Source organism: Mercenaria mercenaria, chromosome 19, assembly GCF_021730395.1.
Source record: "Mercenaria mercenaria strain notata chromosome 19, MADL_Memer_1, whole genome shotgun sequence".
NCBI classification, from domain to species: Eukaryota; Metazoa; Mollusca; class Bivalvia; order Venerida; family Veneridae; genus Mercenaria; species Mercenaria mercenaria.
The window spans coordinates 40,444,242-40,461,333 of NC_069379.1; the positions used below are offsets into that span (position 1 = coordinate 40,444,242).

Below are 17,092 nucleotides of genomic sequence, written 5' to 3' on the forward strand. Positions count from 1 at the left end.
ATGTAGTTTGTACAGCGCTTTTTAACGTTTATTTTATAGATGAAAAGAGCGCTATAGAAATCGGGTAAATAATAATAACAATAATTACTGATAAGGATAAATTATGTCCTTCCGAAAGCTAATAACTTAAAATTTGTTTGTGTTGTCCTTCAGCATTAAGAATATTTACAGCAGTTTTGCATACATATTTATATTTCAGAAGTTTTAATTAATTTGTAAAAAAATTTTGTTATTGATCCTAGACATCAATGATAATAAATGCAAGTGTCAAGCTGTTTCAGAGTGGTTGTTAGTTTTTCGTGCTACACCTGGTGTTGGTGGTGACGTTTACACAGCGTGGATCAATGGTACCTCCGTTACAACCGATGACGTCACATGCATGACAACTGATGTCACTTCCTGTAGTCAACATTACCGCAACCCTATAGTAGATTCATGGGCTTCAATCGGAATGACAAAGGTATATATCAATGTACTTTAAAGGTTACCTCATAAGCTGTTCAACGCGTGCTAAATATACGATATTAGATAAAATCGCTCTGCTAACTAGCGTTCGTACCTTTTATATACTATGATTAATAATACTTTTACACTAAAAATATATACTATTAGTTACTAGCACACGTTTTTTTTTCTTACAGGCCAAGTTCGCATTTTATAAAAACAATGCCGAAGTAGCTTACGTCATATTTGATGCAACCGGAAGTGACGTCACAAGCTGGTTTCATAATACTAAAATAATAGAGTCATCATGGCCGAACATGAAATCAGACACCTTCAATTACTTTTCTATTTTGGGGTAAGATGATTTTGAAACAAAATCCTGAACAAAGACACACTTAAATCACAAGCGGCCGTGTTCTACCATATTAATCTACCATATTAAATTATTTAACTGTTTATAACAAAATAACAGTATATTGTTTTCATACAAAACTAGTTATATAACCAATTTCAAAGACATTGAATATTTCACGGAATGTCCACATATGCCGTATCAGTTAAACAATATATTTTACTACAACAGTTTTACAGCTGATTTTGTTTTATTAACTATGTCAATAAAAGTATATATGCGGTAGTAATTGCTTAAGATGGGGCTCATTGGCCAGTATTTAAGTTCCATAACTTTGATCATTTGCCCCTCACCAATGTGCGTTCGAATCCTCGCCGTACATTTTAACCATCAAGCTGGCTTATGGGAGGCCGATAGTTTTACTCAAGTGCCCGCCAATATTTGGAAAAAAAACAACACCTGGATGGGCTGCTATGGTCTTCATTCAGCATCAAAGCTAAAACAGTTGCAAAATTACCCCTTCATATGTCAGTGCGACACTAAACCGAATAAAAAAACTGCTTAGAAAATTGAAATTAATGTCCGATTTTTGTTCAAATACCCTTAGCAAATGGCAAATGACGTGTGCAATCCAAATATGTCGTTTAAAGAGAATTCCTATAGTTTTTTTTCTTTCATAGAATTTTTTTAAATTCACATATATGATAGGAAAATTTGTGCTGAAAACAATGAACAAATAAAAACAATAGGTCACCAGGCTTGTTTTTGTGAACAATTGTTTTGAACACACCCACTGTTGCTGAAACTGCTAGCGATTTTTCAACACTTTCATAATTTTCTGCTTTTTTATAAATACCAACCAAAATATACATCAACACAGCACAATAAAGTTTTTTCTTTTTACAGATTTTATCATATACTTATTTGATATCATAGTCATATTTGTAATACTCTATCCTTACAATAATGGGTACAAATGAAAAAAAATACTGTTTCATATTTACTTTTGTGAACTTTTTTCAGTGAAAAATACCCATAGTGAAGAATATTTTTTTTTAATTTTGAAAAAATTCTTTCATAGAATTTTTTCCTATTTTTCTTGTATATAGATAATTGTATTGTGAGCATAAAAATGGCTAAAAATGTATGGGTCACCAGGCTAAATTTTATGTTAAGACCGCTAGAATACAACACCTGTTCGGACGGAAAATGGCGCGAACCTGGCCAAATTGATTACATGTATGTCTGCTAGAAGTTAAAAAAGTTTTAAAATTCTTAATTCTTTCTATAATTGAATACTAAATAATCTGAAAGGTGATATTGTCTTATCAGTACTAAGTCAATTATCTTACATTATATGAACAACACTGTCTTTGTACCAAAATGCGATTTGAAAACACGACCACAAAAATTACAAGATACCTGTCAGGCATGATACTTGTCAATACAACATAAACCAGTATCAACATTTGATTACTGATAAAACTTATCAAAAATGTTATTTCATTCAAGATTCCTCATATTTAAGACTGTCTGTAACATGTTTCAACAAATGTTGACTTCAGTTCAGTTTTCCATAGAAAGTGTCGGCTGCGCAGAAAGATGCGCATAAAAAACTATCGGAATTCCCTTTAAATCTAACAAATATTTACAAGTGCTGTTAAAATTAGATTTTAAATCTAAAATGGGTTATGGAAAATGAATTGGATATCACATATCAATTGCATCGATAAAGCTAATCGAATTTAAGGTAGAGTTGCTGAAACACAGAAAATTCTTAATACAAAAAGATTTACCAGGGTTTATAGAAAGTTTGAGGTGGTGGGCCCGCAATGGCAAACGTTAATTTTTGTGCATTCCGTATTTTTGTCTGCTATTTCAGCATTCCTCGGACGTAAATATAGCTCATACGAGCAACGGTTTGGGTGACAGCCGGAGATTGACGAAATCACATACGAAAATTAAATTTACCGAACGAAAATTACCGATTGTTATTACGTATCCACTTCATTCAGATAAGTAAATTGTGTCACGGTACGGTATGGACTTGGTAACGTTAGGGGAGAATATGTTTCAGGCATTCGTATGCTCAGTTGGTAATAGCACTCGCCCTGTAAGACTGGGGTCCAAGGTTCACAGACCGCACATTATTGTTCTAACACTGTGACAATTGCATGACACTGCCTTTGTAGCATTTCATTTTGTATCATGTCAACTCGTATACATGTACTTATAAAACATACAGTTGTAAATTTCAGACACGAACCAGGCCGAAGATTTTTCATAAACCGTATCTATAGCGGATGCGTGGGAGACAATGGATATGCACTTACGTTAACATCCCATGGTCATGGCTGCTCATTTGATTATCAGAGTACTTACCCTCAGTTTTTGTACGCAAACTCTACGACATATGCATACTTTGAAGCGATGGAAGGTAAAATGTTTACCTGTGAAACATTGTTATCTAAGCAGAGAAAGAATAGTATTGTCTTTATTGTCTTTATACAGATGGTAAAACGGGGCTTACTTGATTTTTCGGAATTATAGAAGTTTAGTTCAAACTAATGGCTTATATAGAGGCGCGCTATAAAAATGTGAAACTCCACAGGTCGCCCAACACGACAAAAATTAAATTCTGACTAAGCCAGTGTATGGAAAGAAATGAAAATTCATGCTATCGTCCATGTCCGTTAGGCTTAAGTTGAGCAGAATTCAATATTTGCATATGTAACAACTGCCAAAATACAACTTAAAAGACATCCGTTGGTGTGTTCACTTGAATGTGACCTAGAATACGAGAAAAGAATGGGCAATACAATACAAACTAGAATTTAGAGATCTGATGGGATCTGAGGTTATAGATCCTACATATCACAGAATATGTCAAAAGTTAAAAATCAGTCACTTTATTAGTATTCAAAAGATGATTTAAAAATATGATACCCAAAACAATGGAAGCGGAGGTTTAACTTCCAAGCAAAAGACGTATATTCCATACTTAGCCTGCTGCAGCAAGATTCTGTCTTGCGAACACTCAGAAGAATGTGCGGCTGAACATGCCTGCACTGTTCGCTATTCGCAGTACATTTCAGTGAACACCCTTTGAATACAAATGTACTGCCCAAACGATAAAGACGGTCCATTTAAATTAGCAGTAAGTAATGCTTCGAACACACAGGCAAACTAATACAGCGACAAATAACCATATCACATTCTATTTTGATTTTGTTGAATGGTACTTGTGTTATGGATTCTTTTTTTTCTATTTCAAATAGACGTGGATTTAGCGGATGTGATGGCAATATTTATATATGTAACATAAATTCATCAGCATGAAAAAGTTTATGTTACCTGGAAGGACGTCGATAAAGTACCCACGTCATTCGCCACTGTTTATAAAAACAATGTCGAAGAAGCTTATGTCATATTTGATACAACCGGAAGTGACATCGTAATTTCTTATAAAGCTTTTAACGAATGTTTTTTTCTTTCAATATCATCTTTTTCAATACTATGTTAACAGTGTGAATGTGTTAGATAGGGAAAATTGTAAACGAATTTGACGCAGGGCGTAGTATGGCCTAGAGCTAGCTCATGTCCTTGCATCAAAATATTTGCTGTGACAGATTGTGGGTTCTCTTTGAGAATAGTTAAATTCGACGTACTGAAATAATAGATGTGATTACCAAAGATATTTTATTTCATATCAGTATCAATGCATAAAGACTACGTGCAATGAAATATTTCAGTATTCATGCACATTGATATACAAAGTCATTGGTGAAGAGTTAGTGTTTACTAGTAAAGGGGGGTAGTGTAACAGGAAAATGGGACTATTGCATGTGTGAAGTAAAGGATCATTGTGCAATATATATATTTTTAAAGCTGTCTCTCTTCTCTTTAAGGACAAATATAAACAAACAATTTTGATACGTTTAATTTCTGTTAAACGTTTTTCTCTACAACAAATTGCAAAACGTTTAAATTAAATGATAACAGTGAAGCAGCAACTTAACGATAATTCTTATACGTGCTGTCTCATTATTTCTTAGGTTCATGCCAACGATTCTCATGACGTGTGATTATTACAGTGTCCAAACGTTCCACTATAATATAGCATGAAAAAAAAAAGGAAATGAAAATGGAATCGTCAAAAATTATCATAATACCCAATAAATCAACAGATCAACAATCTGTCGTCTTGCTCCACGATCTGTAACTGTCGCTTGTTTCATTTTTGTACTACTTTCAACTACAGGCAATTTCGTTATTTTATGATTTCGTGCAATTTGGTAATGTTATACTAAGTGGTAAGCGGCATACCATCTAATGCATATGTGTTTACAATTTTCGTGCAATTTGGTGTTGCTACACTTAGTCGTATAATTAGCAATTACGGCATGCCGTCTAATGGACATATGTGTACTATTTTTGTGCAATTTGGTATTGTTATACAAAGTGGTATGACTAATTGATGCGACATGCCATTTTATGGGTATTATGATGCGTTTCTACGTGCTTTGACATATTTTTGTTTTTTATTCCATGAGATCATTGATTACTTGTTTCTTTTAAAAAAGACATGTTAGTATTGCTTTACTAACGTGGCTGATACGGCATGTTATCTTAATACGCACATTTCATGTCTTCATATTTCTGTTATTTCGAAGTTTACTTACATGTGATACAATATGTAATGACATTGTTGTTCTCACGCACCGTGACTGTTTTATGAGGGCATGTTATATTTTACACATACTCATATTTTTCAAATTAAGGTTTTTCAATGAGGACTGTTTATAGTTCTTTCATAAATAGCGAATGATCTTAATAATCACCAAAATACATATTGTACATGGTGTTAAACAATTCCTTACAATAATTATTCCATGTGAATGAAATTTCACCCACTAACAAACTGTATTGCAAATATAGCAAAATCACGTTTTATTACGTTCATCTGGATGTTGTTTGCATTCGTAGTTTTAGACATGCATTTACCCAGTTTCGTGCAGAGCACTTGGATTTCAGATTGAACGTGGCAGATATTGCAAGTTGCCATTGAATGTGTATGCTGACTTTGTCATTAAAACGTTGATGATGAGTTCTAGTTTCTTTTATTCATTGTATTTTGAGGCAGTCTTAGATTCTGTCTTAGTAAGTAATACCAAAGTTTGTATCAATTCAATTGTTAATGGCAAGTCAGAGTTATATAACCGCTCAAAATTGTGCATGTTTTGTCTGGTGTACCAATATATTGATAACTAACTACTACCAAAATAACAAATGAAATAGAACCTAAAAACGTTTGTTATCAACATAGCAGTCAATCGTTGTCACTGTATTCATTCTGTTCATTGCTTTTGTAAACAGTTGTCTGTATGCATTGCATTTTATGGGCCGGTGTTGCCTCAATCCTTATGTGAATAGTATGAGATTTTAGGAATTATAAATGTCGTTCCTTTTTGATATGCTTATTGTACCCTGTTTAGGACTAAACAATTGTTTGTTTCGGGTATCCCTACCTACCCTAAAAATTTGCAGCGACCCTAAATGTTTTATGGCTGTGGATTTATTTTCAATATTTTCGCTATTTAATATACTTTTACCTTCTGTGTAGCTCTAACTTCAGTGTAAAAAAAGGAAAATCCTATCTACCTATTCTATTTTTGGGAGGCACATTACTGGAAACAAGCCTTATTTTTAGGCCTTACTGTTGTTTTTTTTTTGTTACATATTTGCTAGGTTCTAGTCCTTAAACCTTTATCAAGGCAGTATAGTTTGAAAACAGAAATCTGACCTACAGCGAAAGATTTTCTTCTGTTCACATATAAAATGTTTTGTTTTTTTTGTTTCCGTGTCCAAGCTGTAATTTGTTAATATTCGGTTTTATAGTTAAAGGCCTAGATTTTGGCAGTGGGCCAAGGGATTTCTGTCTTCAGCAGCACAGTTGGGGGCTAATGACCATCACAGTATGGTTCCAATTAACAAGGGTCAATGTTTATTGGAGAGTCAGTCTACCTTACAAGTGTATCAATTAGTGAGAAGGGGAAACAATGTAATTTATCTTAAATTGATATATAATTGATAACTTTTAAAGTTATACTAGTTTGTTGGTTTTTTTTGGCATTTCTATGTAAAGAAAAATATTTGTTGATCAAACACAATAATAAGATAATCAGAAACTTATTTTCACAATAATAAAATAATGATAAACTTACTTAAAGAAATATGCAAGTTTTTATTTTTTCAAAGTCTGTCTGGAGAATTGTGAAATTTCAGAAAATTGTGACTGTCACTCATCTAAAGCTTGCAGAATACTGTAAATAACATTTGTCTAAAAATTGAAAACAGTATGTGCATTTCAAAGTTACAAAGCATAGCATGAAAAAAGTCACTTTTGGCAACATACTGAAAATGAAAATTCAGTATAGATGGAACACAATAATTTTAAGTTCAAATAATGTTGATTACATGAATACAAGAAACCCAGTTTCCAGTTAGAAAAATATTGTTTGTCAGCACAAAGAACTCCTGAAGTTTTCACTATACTTGTGTTTTATCATCATTATTATTTTCAATATTATTACTGTATCTTTAATCATCCTTTATGTAATATAATAATAATAATAATAATAATAATAACAATAATAATTATAAATATTATTATGATTATTTTTATTATTATTATCATCATTGTTAAAACATTAAAGTAATTCTTATTATCATCTATATAATATCAAAATAATAATTGATATTATTATCATTCCACATTCACTGAAGAAAAAATAATTTGTTTCAACTCCACTGCACACATCTTCATGGTCTAGTTGGGGTCCCTGCTGTGCTAATTGCCCTCTAATCAGTTACGGTTACATAATCGTTGATAAGCAGCAGATAAGATGGGAGTTGTTTATTGGATTTGGGGGGGGGGGGGACACTTTTATAGTAGAGAATCTAGGCCTTTAAATATGCCTTTGTGACCATTTTATATGAAGACATTATATGTATCTATAAATGAAAAAGAATAAAACTTTGTATCACAGTGTAGTAATAATGTTCCTAGCAGTTTAAATGCTGGAAATCACAAAAGTATTGTGCGTTTTATTCGACCTGGCGGGTCGGAGTTAATCTCTGACTTATGCAAATAATGGTGATCTCCAAAAACGAGCAAAATAGGTAGAGCAATATAACAGGTTAATTCCGTAATCTTCGGTAATCATCGAGCTAAATTCAAAGCTACATGGGTTACATGTCCTACATACCCTGCACAATATTGAAGTGGACCGCCCCGCCAGGTCAAATAAAATGCCCAATACAAAATGATGACGATTCTTTTATGTTTTCCTTACTTACAAAAATTCAAGTTAAATAAACAGAGTAATGCAGAGAACAAAAAGCTGTGATTCGATTTGTGCGTCTTATTACATATCTTTGAAGCTTAGTTACAGCATAAATAAATATATATTTTCAAACTCAGACTGTGTTTATTTTCTTTTGTAAAACCCTTATAAATATCAAAATAATTATTATGTAGAATTTACATGATTCATGGTAATTTGAAATGCACTTTGCCCATAGCCTGAACTTTTTTTATTTGAAATGCATATAGCGCCTTTCCATAGAAAATAAAACTTTACTTCGACACAATATGATCTTGATACAAAGGATATTTTTTTCTGATGGGACTTTAATCTCACTTCGAGATGACAGAAGTCTCGGTATATCAAATTTGACATAAAAAGGAGTGACAAATCATGCATAACAAAGGCCATAGAAATTGAATACAATTATCTTAAATAAAGCAAATACCTATTAATAACACATTTTGATAATCAATGAACCGCAAGTTATTCGTTTTGTCCTCGTGTATTTCCACTATAGGAGTGTGTGTGTACGTGCGTGCGTATGTGTGTGTGTGTGTGTGTTGGTATGTGTGCACATCTGCGTGATGTGAGTTTCAATTTGGGGAGGCTACGTTGTTCGAACATGGCATTCCCTGTTTGGTATTTATCCTTGTTTGTTTTGTTTTAATATTTTTATATGAACGTACGATCAATCGATAGTAATAAACCTAAAACCTTCTACAAATTCCGGAGTCAACATTTGTATTGATTTTTTTTCTGTCTCGTGTTTTAATAGTATTTGTAGTATACATATTTCAGTCAAGTGTTTTAAATCAGATTCGTAGTGTACATTTGATGTGCCACACCATCTGGTGAACTATTTTCATGGGAAATGCAGTGTTCGTACATTTGAACAGTTTCTTTTGTTCACAACTAAAAGGAATTTTCTTTTCATTTTGTTTTCGTGTCCAAGTCTGTAATTTGTTGATATTCGGTTTTATAGATTGATGTACCATACCATCTGGTGAAATATTTTTATGGGTAATGCATTGTTCGTATAACTGAACTTCTATCCACTCCATAGAACGATTGATTGGAGAAAAAGTCCCAAACTGTAAGGCTTAAGGCTATTGAATTAATGGAAGTCAGAGCTCTATATAAAAATTTTCTTCATCCATACAATTATGTCTTGAATGCAACAAATGAATAAACAAACATTCACGTTTTAAAACGTTGTTCCAATGTCAGAATATTTTTTACATTTTCGAATAAATTTCAGTTTCAGCATTTCTAACTTAAAATAAAATTTGCGAGAACACTAATTTAAACGTAATCAATATGCAATCGATCTGGTTAGCCAGGAACAATCAATAATTGTCAACTATTATTAACAAGATTGGATCGCCAGATTTACACTTCATTGTTTATTCAATTATATATTTATAGCAAACTTATTACAATTTCCTACCAACACTATCACGCTATGAATACATTATTAACAGCCATATTATGAAAGGGAAACTGTCAAACGGAATTCTCCCAGTTTTTTTTTTATTAAATTCTGTTGTTTAGATTCAAAATATTAATTGGAAATCCCCCAGCTTTGTAATGAATTCCGTTGTCAATAACCTTATCACAAAAGTTTCTTCGTGCTTAATGAAACTATTTCTAATGATTTTAAAGTACCAAAAGGAAATCCTAAAGCATAATGGGATCTTCAGATGTATCTTAATGTTATTCCTGAAGATGGTGTGTTCAGAATATGCCAGGTCTTTTGTTTTCATTGCTAGAGATTCACCTGGCAGGGAGTACTTTATTTAAATTGTCCCGTGACTATGGAACATGGTAGGGATAAGAGTGAGGTGCGGTGCGCACCATAAACCGGTTTAATCTTCCCAGGGGTGTTTTACCACTGAACGTTCCAAGATGGTGCCTCACCGTGTTTATTTATGCGCGCAATGTGTGGTTAGGTTTAATATCACTTACATCACTTACACCGTCAATCTAACCATATAATAGTCTATCAGCTTTAGAATGGACGCAGTGGACAAATAACACTGTGTAATTACAAAACTAGGGGTCGTGAGTTCGAGTTCCTCTCCTCTGATTAAAAACCACTTACATTAGGATAAGAGTCTCGTGTTATGGATGCTTTACACATGGCGCTCTATAACTAACAAGGAAAGTTTCTTGAATTGGCGTGTCTTCCGTATCTTGCACTATCCTCTCACTTATATTACTAGCAGTTTTCTGATGGAGTCACCCATATGGGTTATCGGTGGCGACTATAAATACTAGTAAGCCTACATACAAACAAACCTTCAACACTTGCACTCGCATTTAATGTTGCGAGGTGGTGCATATTCACAACTGAATTTACGTGAAAAAAATTGTATATCATTAATAAGATCACTAGAAGTGTTAATATGTACTTGAACAAGATGATTTTTGAAGTCCTGTTTGAAGTAACACTGTCTTCGAAATACTATTTATTCAGTCTAATTTCTTATATACAGTTCACACTTTTAACTACGTAGTACATACATGTGCAGACACATACACAGTGTGTTGCACCATTGGTATTCTTAAAAAACAAGGATAAATACCAAACAGGGAATGCCACGTTCCATAAACCGGTTTATTTCTCCAGTGGTGTTTTTTGGCATTGCCAACTCCAAGGCGGTGCCCCACAGTGTTCCTTTATTTGATTCTTTTGTTCTCGTGTGTTCCTCTTAAAGTTAGTTCGTCCTCATTGTTCAAATACAAAAGAAAAAAAAAAACACACACACAAAGAAGAGTTCTTCGTAGTAAAATGTACTCTGCTACGTCTTTTAAGACGATATTGTTTTTAGTTTGCCTATTTAGAAACATAATGACGGATCCCACCGCACCTATTCCTCAGCTTTTAGTGTCATTTTCATTCATTTCAACTGGCTCATATGTCTTATAGCTCCTTTACTATTTAATGCCTTGTGAAACAAAATGCTGAAACTAAACGACGTATCGAGTAAAGTGAAGGGCAAAGAGAAAGTTCAAAAGAGAGAAATATCCAAATATATCAAGAGACACAACATAGCAGATGTTACTTCGTTGTTTGTTTGCCTAAACACAAGTAGTTTCCCTGCTTTTGATCCCATCAGAGCATAAGAATTACACGAATTGAACAATAATACATATATGAAAAACATTAAAGCGAGCAGTACTGTTCAACGATTATCTGGACGTTAGATAACGCAGTAAAACTCTTTCGTGTTGATAACTACTTTATGAGTATGGCCATCACATCCGCTTTGTCCATACCTGTTGCAAAAAAAGAAAAGAAAAGAAAAACAAAGAGTTTGCACATTATCATAAACTGTTACAAGCTAGAATATAGTTTGCGTATTTGGCATTTTGTTCCATGTGTTTATAGAAATTTAGATACCAGTAAAAAAGTTAATGCATTTATGATATATGTTGTCATTACGTATGATAATGACTTCATCTTACTTTTCAGTTGTTACAAATTAGTGAAATCGAATTAGCATAGATCTACAACGTGTGTAATAATTCAAATTCAAGAACGATACCATTTTTTTTTTGCAATTTCGTGAAAATTAAACCTCGCGAACATACTCAAAATGTCGAATTCGCGAATTTTTGACCCAGCGAAAATATCTACATTTATAGTAATAGAAACAAAGCTTTAAACACCGTCTCATATGACATTTTACCTGTCATTGTTTCAGGATATCCGTATGTCTCAGTGTATGCATACAGGAATTGAGGATAGCTACTGTGGATATCATACGAACAGCCAAAGATGTTCGACGTTATAGCAACTGCATATCCTGTGTCTCCTGGACATCCACCATAGCTTGGGTTTATGAAAAATCTCCGACCTGGATCATGCCTAAGATAAAGAAAGTTGTTTTAATTCAAGTCTCGATTATAGCTGAATATTTTTTGTCTATATCATTATAGTTTATAGATATTTTTATATGCTTATATTATAGTTTGGGCTGGTCCCTTACTGTTTTACATATTCATTTTTAAAATACTCGATATTCTGAACTTGCATATGTCAAAATCCCGGCTATCTCAACGGCAGTTTCAGGTCTCTTTTCGAAAATACGTGCGCAAAATATCGTTCAAGTCGGATTTCGCGCAACTCTGAGTAAAACGCTCGAAATAGAAAAATCGAGTTTTAACTGTATATTTGATAGTTTAACATTGAAGACACAACATGTATATTTCATTTTTATATTTCAGTAAAACACTGTAAAAATAACACGAATACTCAATATAAATGCATGTTCGTGTTCGTAGTATTGTGTAATGAAAAGTTAAAACTTCCAAAAAGTAATGTTTTATTATAAGTTTTATTATAAGTTAATGATATTGAAAATATCTGATAATTATTTTAATAACTATATTAATATACTTATATCCGGACTATCATGTTATATGTATTTCATAAAGAGACAATTTTTATGTTATATTTATCTTCGTATTATTTTGTTATTAAAGGTCCATTACTAAGGGAAAGTGAGTTGGCAATTTTTTTCATAGCCAGTGCATAGACTTCTGCAAGACACTAAATAATGAAGATTGGCAGGTCAAAATTTACAGAAGGTCTTTGGAACTCAAAAAAAATGTATGTGTATTATGTTGAAATTTCAATGAATCGACAGAATGACCCCCCAGGTCTTTTTAACTTTCTTCATACTTCATAGAAAAATAATTGTACATATACTGTGATTTATTTCGAATTTCTACATACCAACTTTCATTTTCCAATAAAATGAAATAGTTTCTGTGCTTTTTAAAAGAAATTAAAATGTTCACTTTCCTTAGTATTGGACCTTTAAACGTTAAAACTTGCCAAAAACAGTACTTTGTTATTTTAAGTTTAATTAGCTACACAATTCATACAGATATTAGAAGTGCTTCATGAATTTTATTTTTAAGGTTAACGTATAATGACTTCTTACCCAGTTATTGAAAAGTGATTAAAGGTCTGTGATGAAATTGTCGACCATGATGACCCTGTTATTCTTGTATTACTGAACCAGTTTGTGACATCACTTCCGGTTGCATCAAATATGACATAAGCTACTTCAATATTGTTTTTGTACAAAGCGAACTTCGCCTGCATTGATAAAAGTTTATGCAACTTATACACAATTATGAGTGAGTGAGTGAGTTGGGTTTTACGGCGAATCGACACAAAATGGTCATATATCGCCGAGAAGAAGTCATATTGCATACGCCAACTGTAAAGCATAAAGATTGATGTAAAAATGCAACACAATTGTGAGACAATATTTACATGAAAAATACAAACTACGGAGTTACAATGTAATCAAAACAAATTCAAAAGGAAACAGGATTTTTTTTTGGAAAAAGTCTGATGTGATACACATTTATATGTCACAACGGTAAAAATACGCATGTCATTACTGGCATACATTTAAAACATATACCTGTGTCATTCCAACTGACGCCCATGAATCAATTATAGGATTGCGATAATGTTTACTACAGGAAGTTACGTCAGTTGTCATGCAAGTGACGTCATCGGTGGTAACGGACGTACCATACATCCACGCTGAGTAAACGTCACCACCAGCACCGGAAGTAGCCCGAAACACTAACATCCATTCTAAAATCAAATATATTCATAATAATATTTGTATTGAAATTCTTCTTTCCTCAATTCATAATATAATCGGTGAACTAAACACAAAACAATACACAATTGTTTTAAATGTTCCTCATGATGATCCATGTTTAGGAATTGGATTTAAAGGAAACATACTGCAATTATTACATTAAAAGTCTACTTCTTAGAAAAATTAGAACATTTCACATTATACCTTAATGTCAGCCACGGGAGGGGACGCAACCATATGTATATCAAATATAAAATTAAATCTGCTACGGTATTGACGTCCCTTTAACAGAATAAAGGTAAAATTGCAAACATTAACTTTTTTTTTATAATCTGTGAAGGCCGAAGGTTTTTGTGCGAACTTAATGTGATGAATTAATTAATGAAGCAAAATGCATTCTATATTCATGTTGTAACGACACCATCACAATTTAATTCTTTTTCTTTAAAGATGAGATTTTTTTTCTTTCCTTCACACTGATATATTTGATATAATGTTGAATGCGTTTACCGTAGTAGATCTGCGAAAAGAAACCTGTTGGAAACGGAAACGTTCTTACGACTTCTATGGTAAGGGTGAGGAAAATGCACATAATCTTACGAATATATCTTACTCAGATTTTCGGGAAAGCGAGCAATAGAATGTTTTGAACAGAACCCTGTGTCCTATAATTGGTTCAATAAAAATTACGAGTAGCTGTATTAGTAAAAGTATAATCAATTATTCTTTTGCTCTAAACATTCATTCAGTCTGAATACAATAGTGATTTCAAAATGTCACATTTATTATTCCATACTGGACAAACAAATCTATGACTTTAATTCCTCATACACGGGTTATATCAATTATTCAACATGACTGAAAGGAAATGTCAATACAGACAATAAATAACCTATCCCAACTGAGGATGAAATGTTTAACAACATGGACTCAAGTCCAATTGAATGCTGTACGACCGCTCAATATTACTCGCAATTAGTTGTGGGTAGGTCAGTATGTGTGTGTGTTTGTTGAGGTTCAACGTCTTTTTCAACAATTTTTCAGTCTATAAAAGACGGTGTCTACTTGTAGCAGTGCACAATGCTGCCTCACTGGAATATAACTCTACAGACACGTACCGTGATACCCAACCCAGTCACAATAAAATGACATCAAGCTGAGCGCCAAGCAAGAAGCTACTAGTACCACGTGTCTGGTATGATGCGGCCGCGGGTCGAACCCAAGATTCCCGCATTCGAAGCGGGAGCTCCATCATTAGGCTACCGAGGCGGTAGGGTTGGTCTGGTCTTAAACCTTATTGCAAGCACAAAGTCAACTGCAGCATATGTCAATGTATGTTAACGGCTTTCGTTTTAGCGTCTGTGAAATATGAAATTTTAAGTTAATTAAACACAGGTATCATTTTTATACACGTTGCGGATTTACTATCAGAAAGCAGAAAACTAACACAACAATAACAACAACAACAACAAAAAAAAAAAAGATAAAAAAAAACAAAAAAAAAAACAGCATATACCAGTCCTATAATTATGATCAAATACTTAAAAAGGAAAGGAAATACTATTAATATCTATTTGAGTAGTTGCTAAGAGACAGTGGGAAGAGCTTTGCATATTCCATTTTTTTCTCATGACCAGATTTAATACCACACTATAATTTTCCTGCTTGCGTTTTATGCTTCCAGGGTATCTTCTTTAACGTAAAGATTTTACAACGATTAATTACAGAAACAATCTTCATGTTCTCTGTAGGTTATACTCTTATTATTAAATGATAAACTCGCCTTTTACTAATACATATTCACCCTTTTCTTAATAAATGGACCTATGCTTAATTAATCCATCTTTTACTACTAAATTCGCCCTTTACAAACACTTGTTCGTAATAAATTCACCCTTTACTAACAGTCACCCTTTACAAACGCTTTACTTAATGAATTCACACTTTACTACTAGTAATAAATTCCTCATTTACATTCACAAACACATTTACTTAATGAATTCACCCTTTACTAATAAATTTACCCTTTTCAAACACTTACTATGAACAAAATGAAAATATGAGCCGTGCCATGGGAAAACCAACATAGTGGGTGTGCGACCAGCATGGATCCAGACCAGCCTGCGCATCCGCGCAGTCTGGTCAGGCTCCATGCTGTTCGCTTTTAAAGCCTATTGGAATTGGAGAAACTGTTAGCGAACAGCATGGATCCTGACCAGACTGCGCGGATGCGCAGGCTGGTCTGGATCCATGCTGGTCGCACACCCACTATGTTGGTTTTCCCATGGCACGGCTCAAATGATTATTAACGTTTACCTTTTTTACTGTATACGCTCCAGTCTGTGTCTGTCTGTCCGTTCACTTTCACTGTTACAAGAGGTTCTATGGAAAGGTTACATTGTCCGGACGATTTCTTGTAGCTAACGCTCTTGCAGCCGGAAGTCTGGTCACAATACCCGCAACATTTTACTCTCGAGGAAGTATTTACTGATAAAAACGTGTTTTGCAAATATTTATCACTTGTTACCTCATACAAATTTGACCTAGTTTCAACGCAGTAAACACTTTGGAATGACATAAACAGAAAAATAAGAAAACAATTATTAATCACTAAACTTTGTTTCCTAAACGAAAAGCTAATAAGCGAATTTAAAAATTTCATTGTCGTCGATTACATGGTATCAAACGGTTTAAAAAAGACAAAGATTTTAAAATTAGTAACGCCATCTTTTAAGAGGTCTTGCATTGTAACAGTGTACATTGTAAAGATTTTCATTAACAATATTTCTAAATAATTGATTATAACGTTAAAGAACCAACAATATACTGGGAATCGATCTGATGGCTACAAATGACACCTTTGTTTGGCCAGTAACATCAGAGGACAATACTATATCTGATAATAACAAATAACACTTTCAAGAGTTATTGTGACTGATATTATTACAGATGACTCCAGAGACAAACGTCATTTGAAAAAGCAAACACTGCTGAAAAAGTCAACAAAATTCTATTGTAGTTTCATTTTAGCAGTAACTGAATATTGTTAACTATAGAGAAAGCATACATTGAAAAGCGAATTATTCGACTTTCTGAGAATTTGAAATATTAACTCTATGTATTTGAAGAGAATTGTGTCCATGAACTTGAAAAAAGCAAGACATCCACAAGATTAAAGTTTAATATAGAACAAATCAAACGCAGGCCTACGTTCAGTTGATCAAATTCTTTATATTTTATTATGAACCGCGTATAAGATAAGATGAGCCGCGCCATGTGAAAACCAACATAGT

General features: G+C 33.2%; 2 protein-coding genes across 2 annotated transcripts; one reads left to right on the plus strand and one right to left on the minus strand.

Moving 5' to 3' along the window:
• Positions 1-204: 204 nt before the first annotated feature.
• LOC123543003 (uncharacterized) lies at positions 205-6,558 on the plus strand. Its single transcript, XM_053531318.1, has 4 exons — positions 205-460; positions 642-799; positions 3,055-3,233; positions 6,545-6,558. The coding sequence occupies exons 1-4, from the start codon at positions 380-382 to the stop codon at positions 6,556-6,558; spliced, it is 432 nt and encodes a 143-aa protein (XP_053387293.1). The 5' UTR covers positions 205-379.
• A 4,329-nt stretch (positions 6,559-10,887) lies between these two features.
• Positions 10,888-17,089, minus strand: LOC123542757 (uncharacterized). The gene is made up of 5 exons (XM_045328747.2): positions 16,116-17,089; positions 13,611-13,789; positions 13,119-13,276; positions 11,859-12,037; positions 10,888-11,445 (listed from the first exon to the last, which is right to left on the minus strand). Exons 1-5 carry the CDS (start codon positions 16,459-16,461, stop codon positions 11,405-11,407), a joined length of 903 nt encoding a protein of 300 aa, XP_045184682.2. The 5' UTR covers positions 16,462-17,089; the 3' UTR covers positions 10,888-11,404.
• Positions 17,090-17,092: the final 3 nt, after the last annotated feature.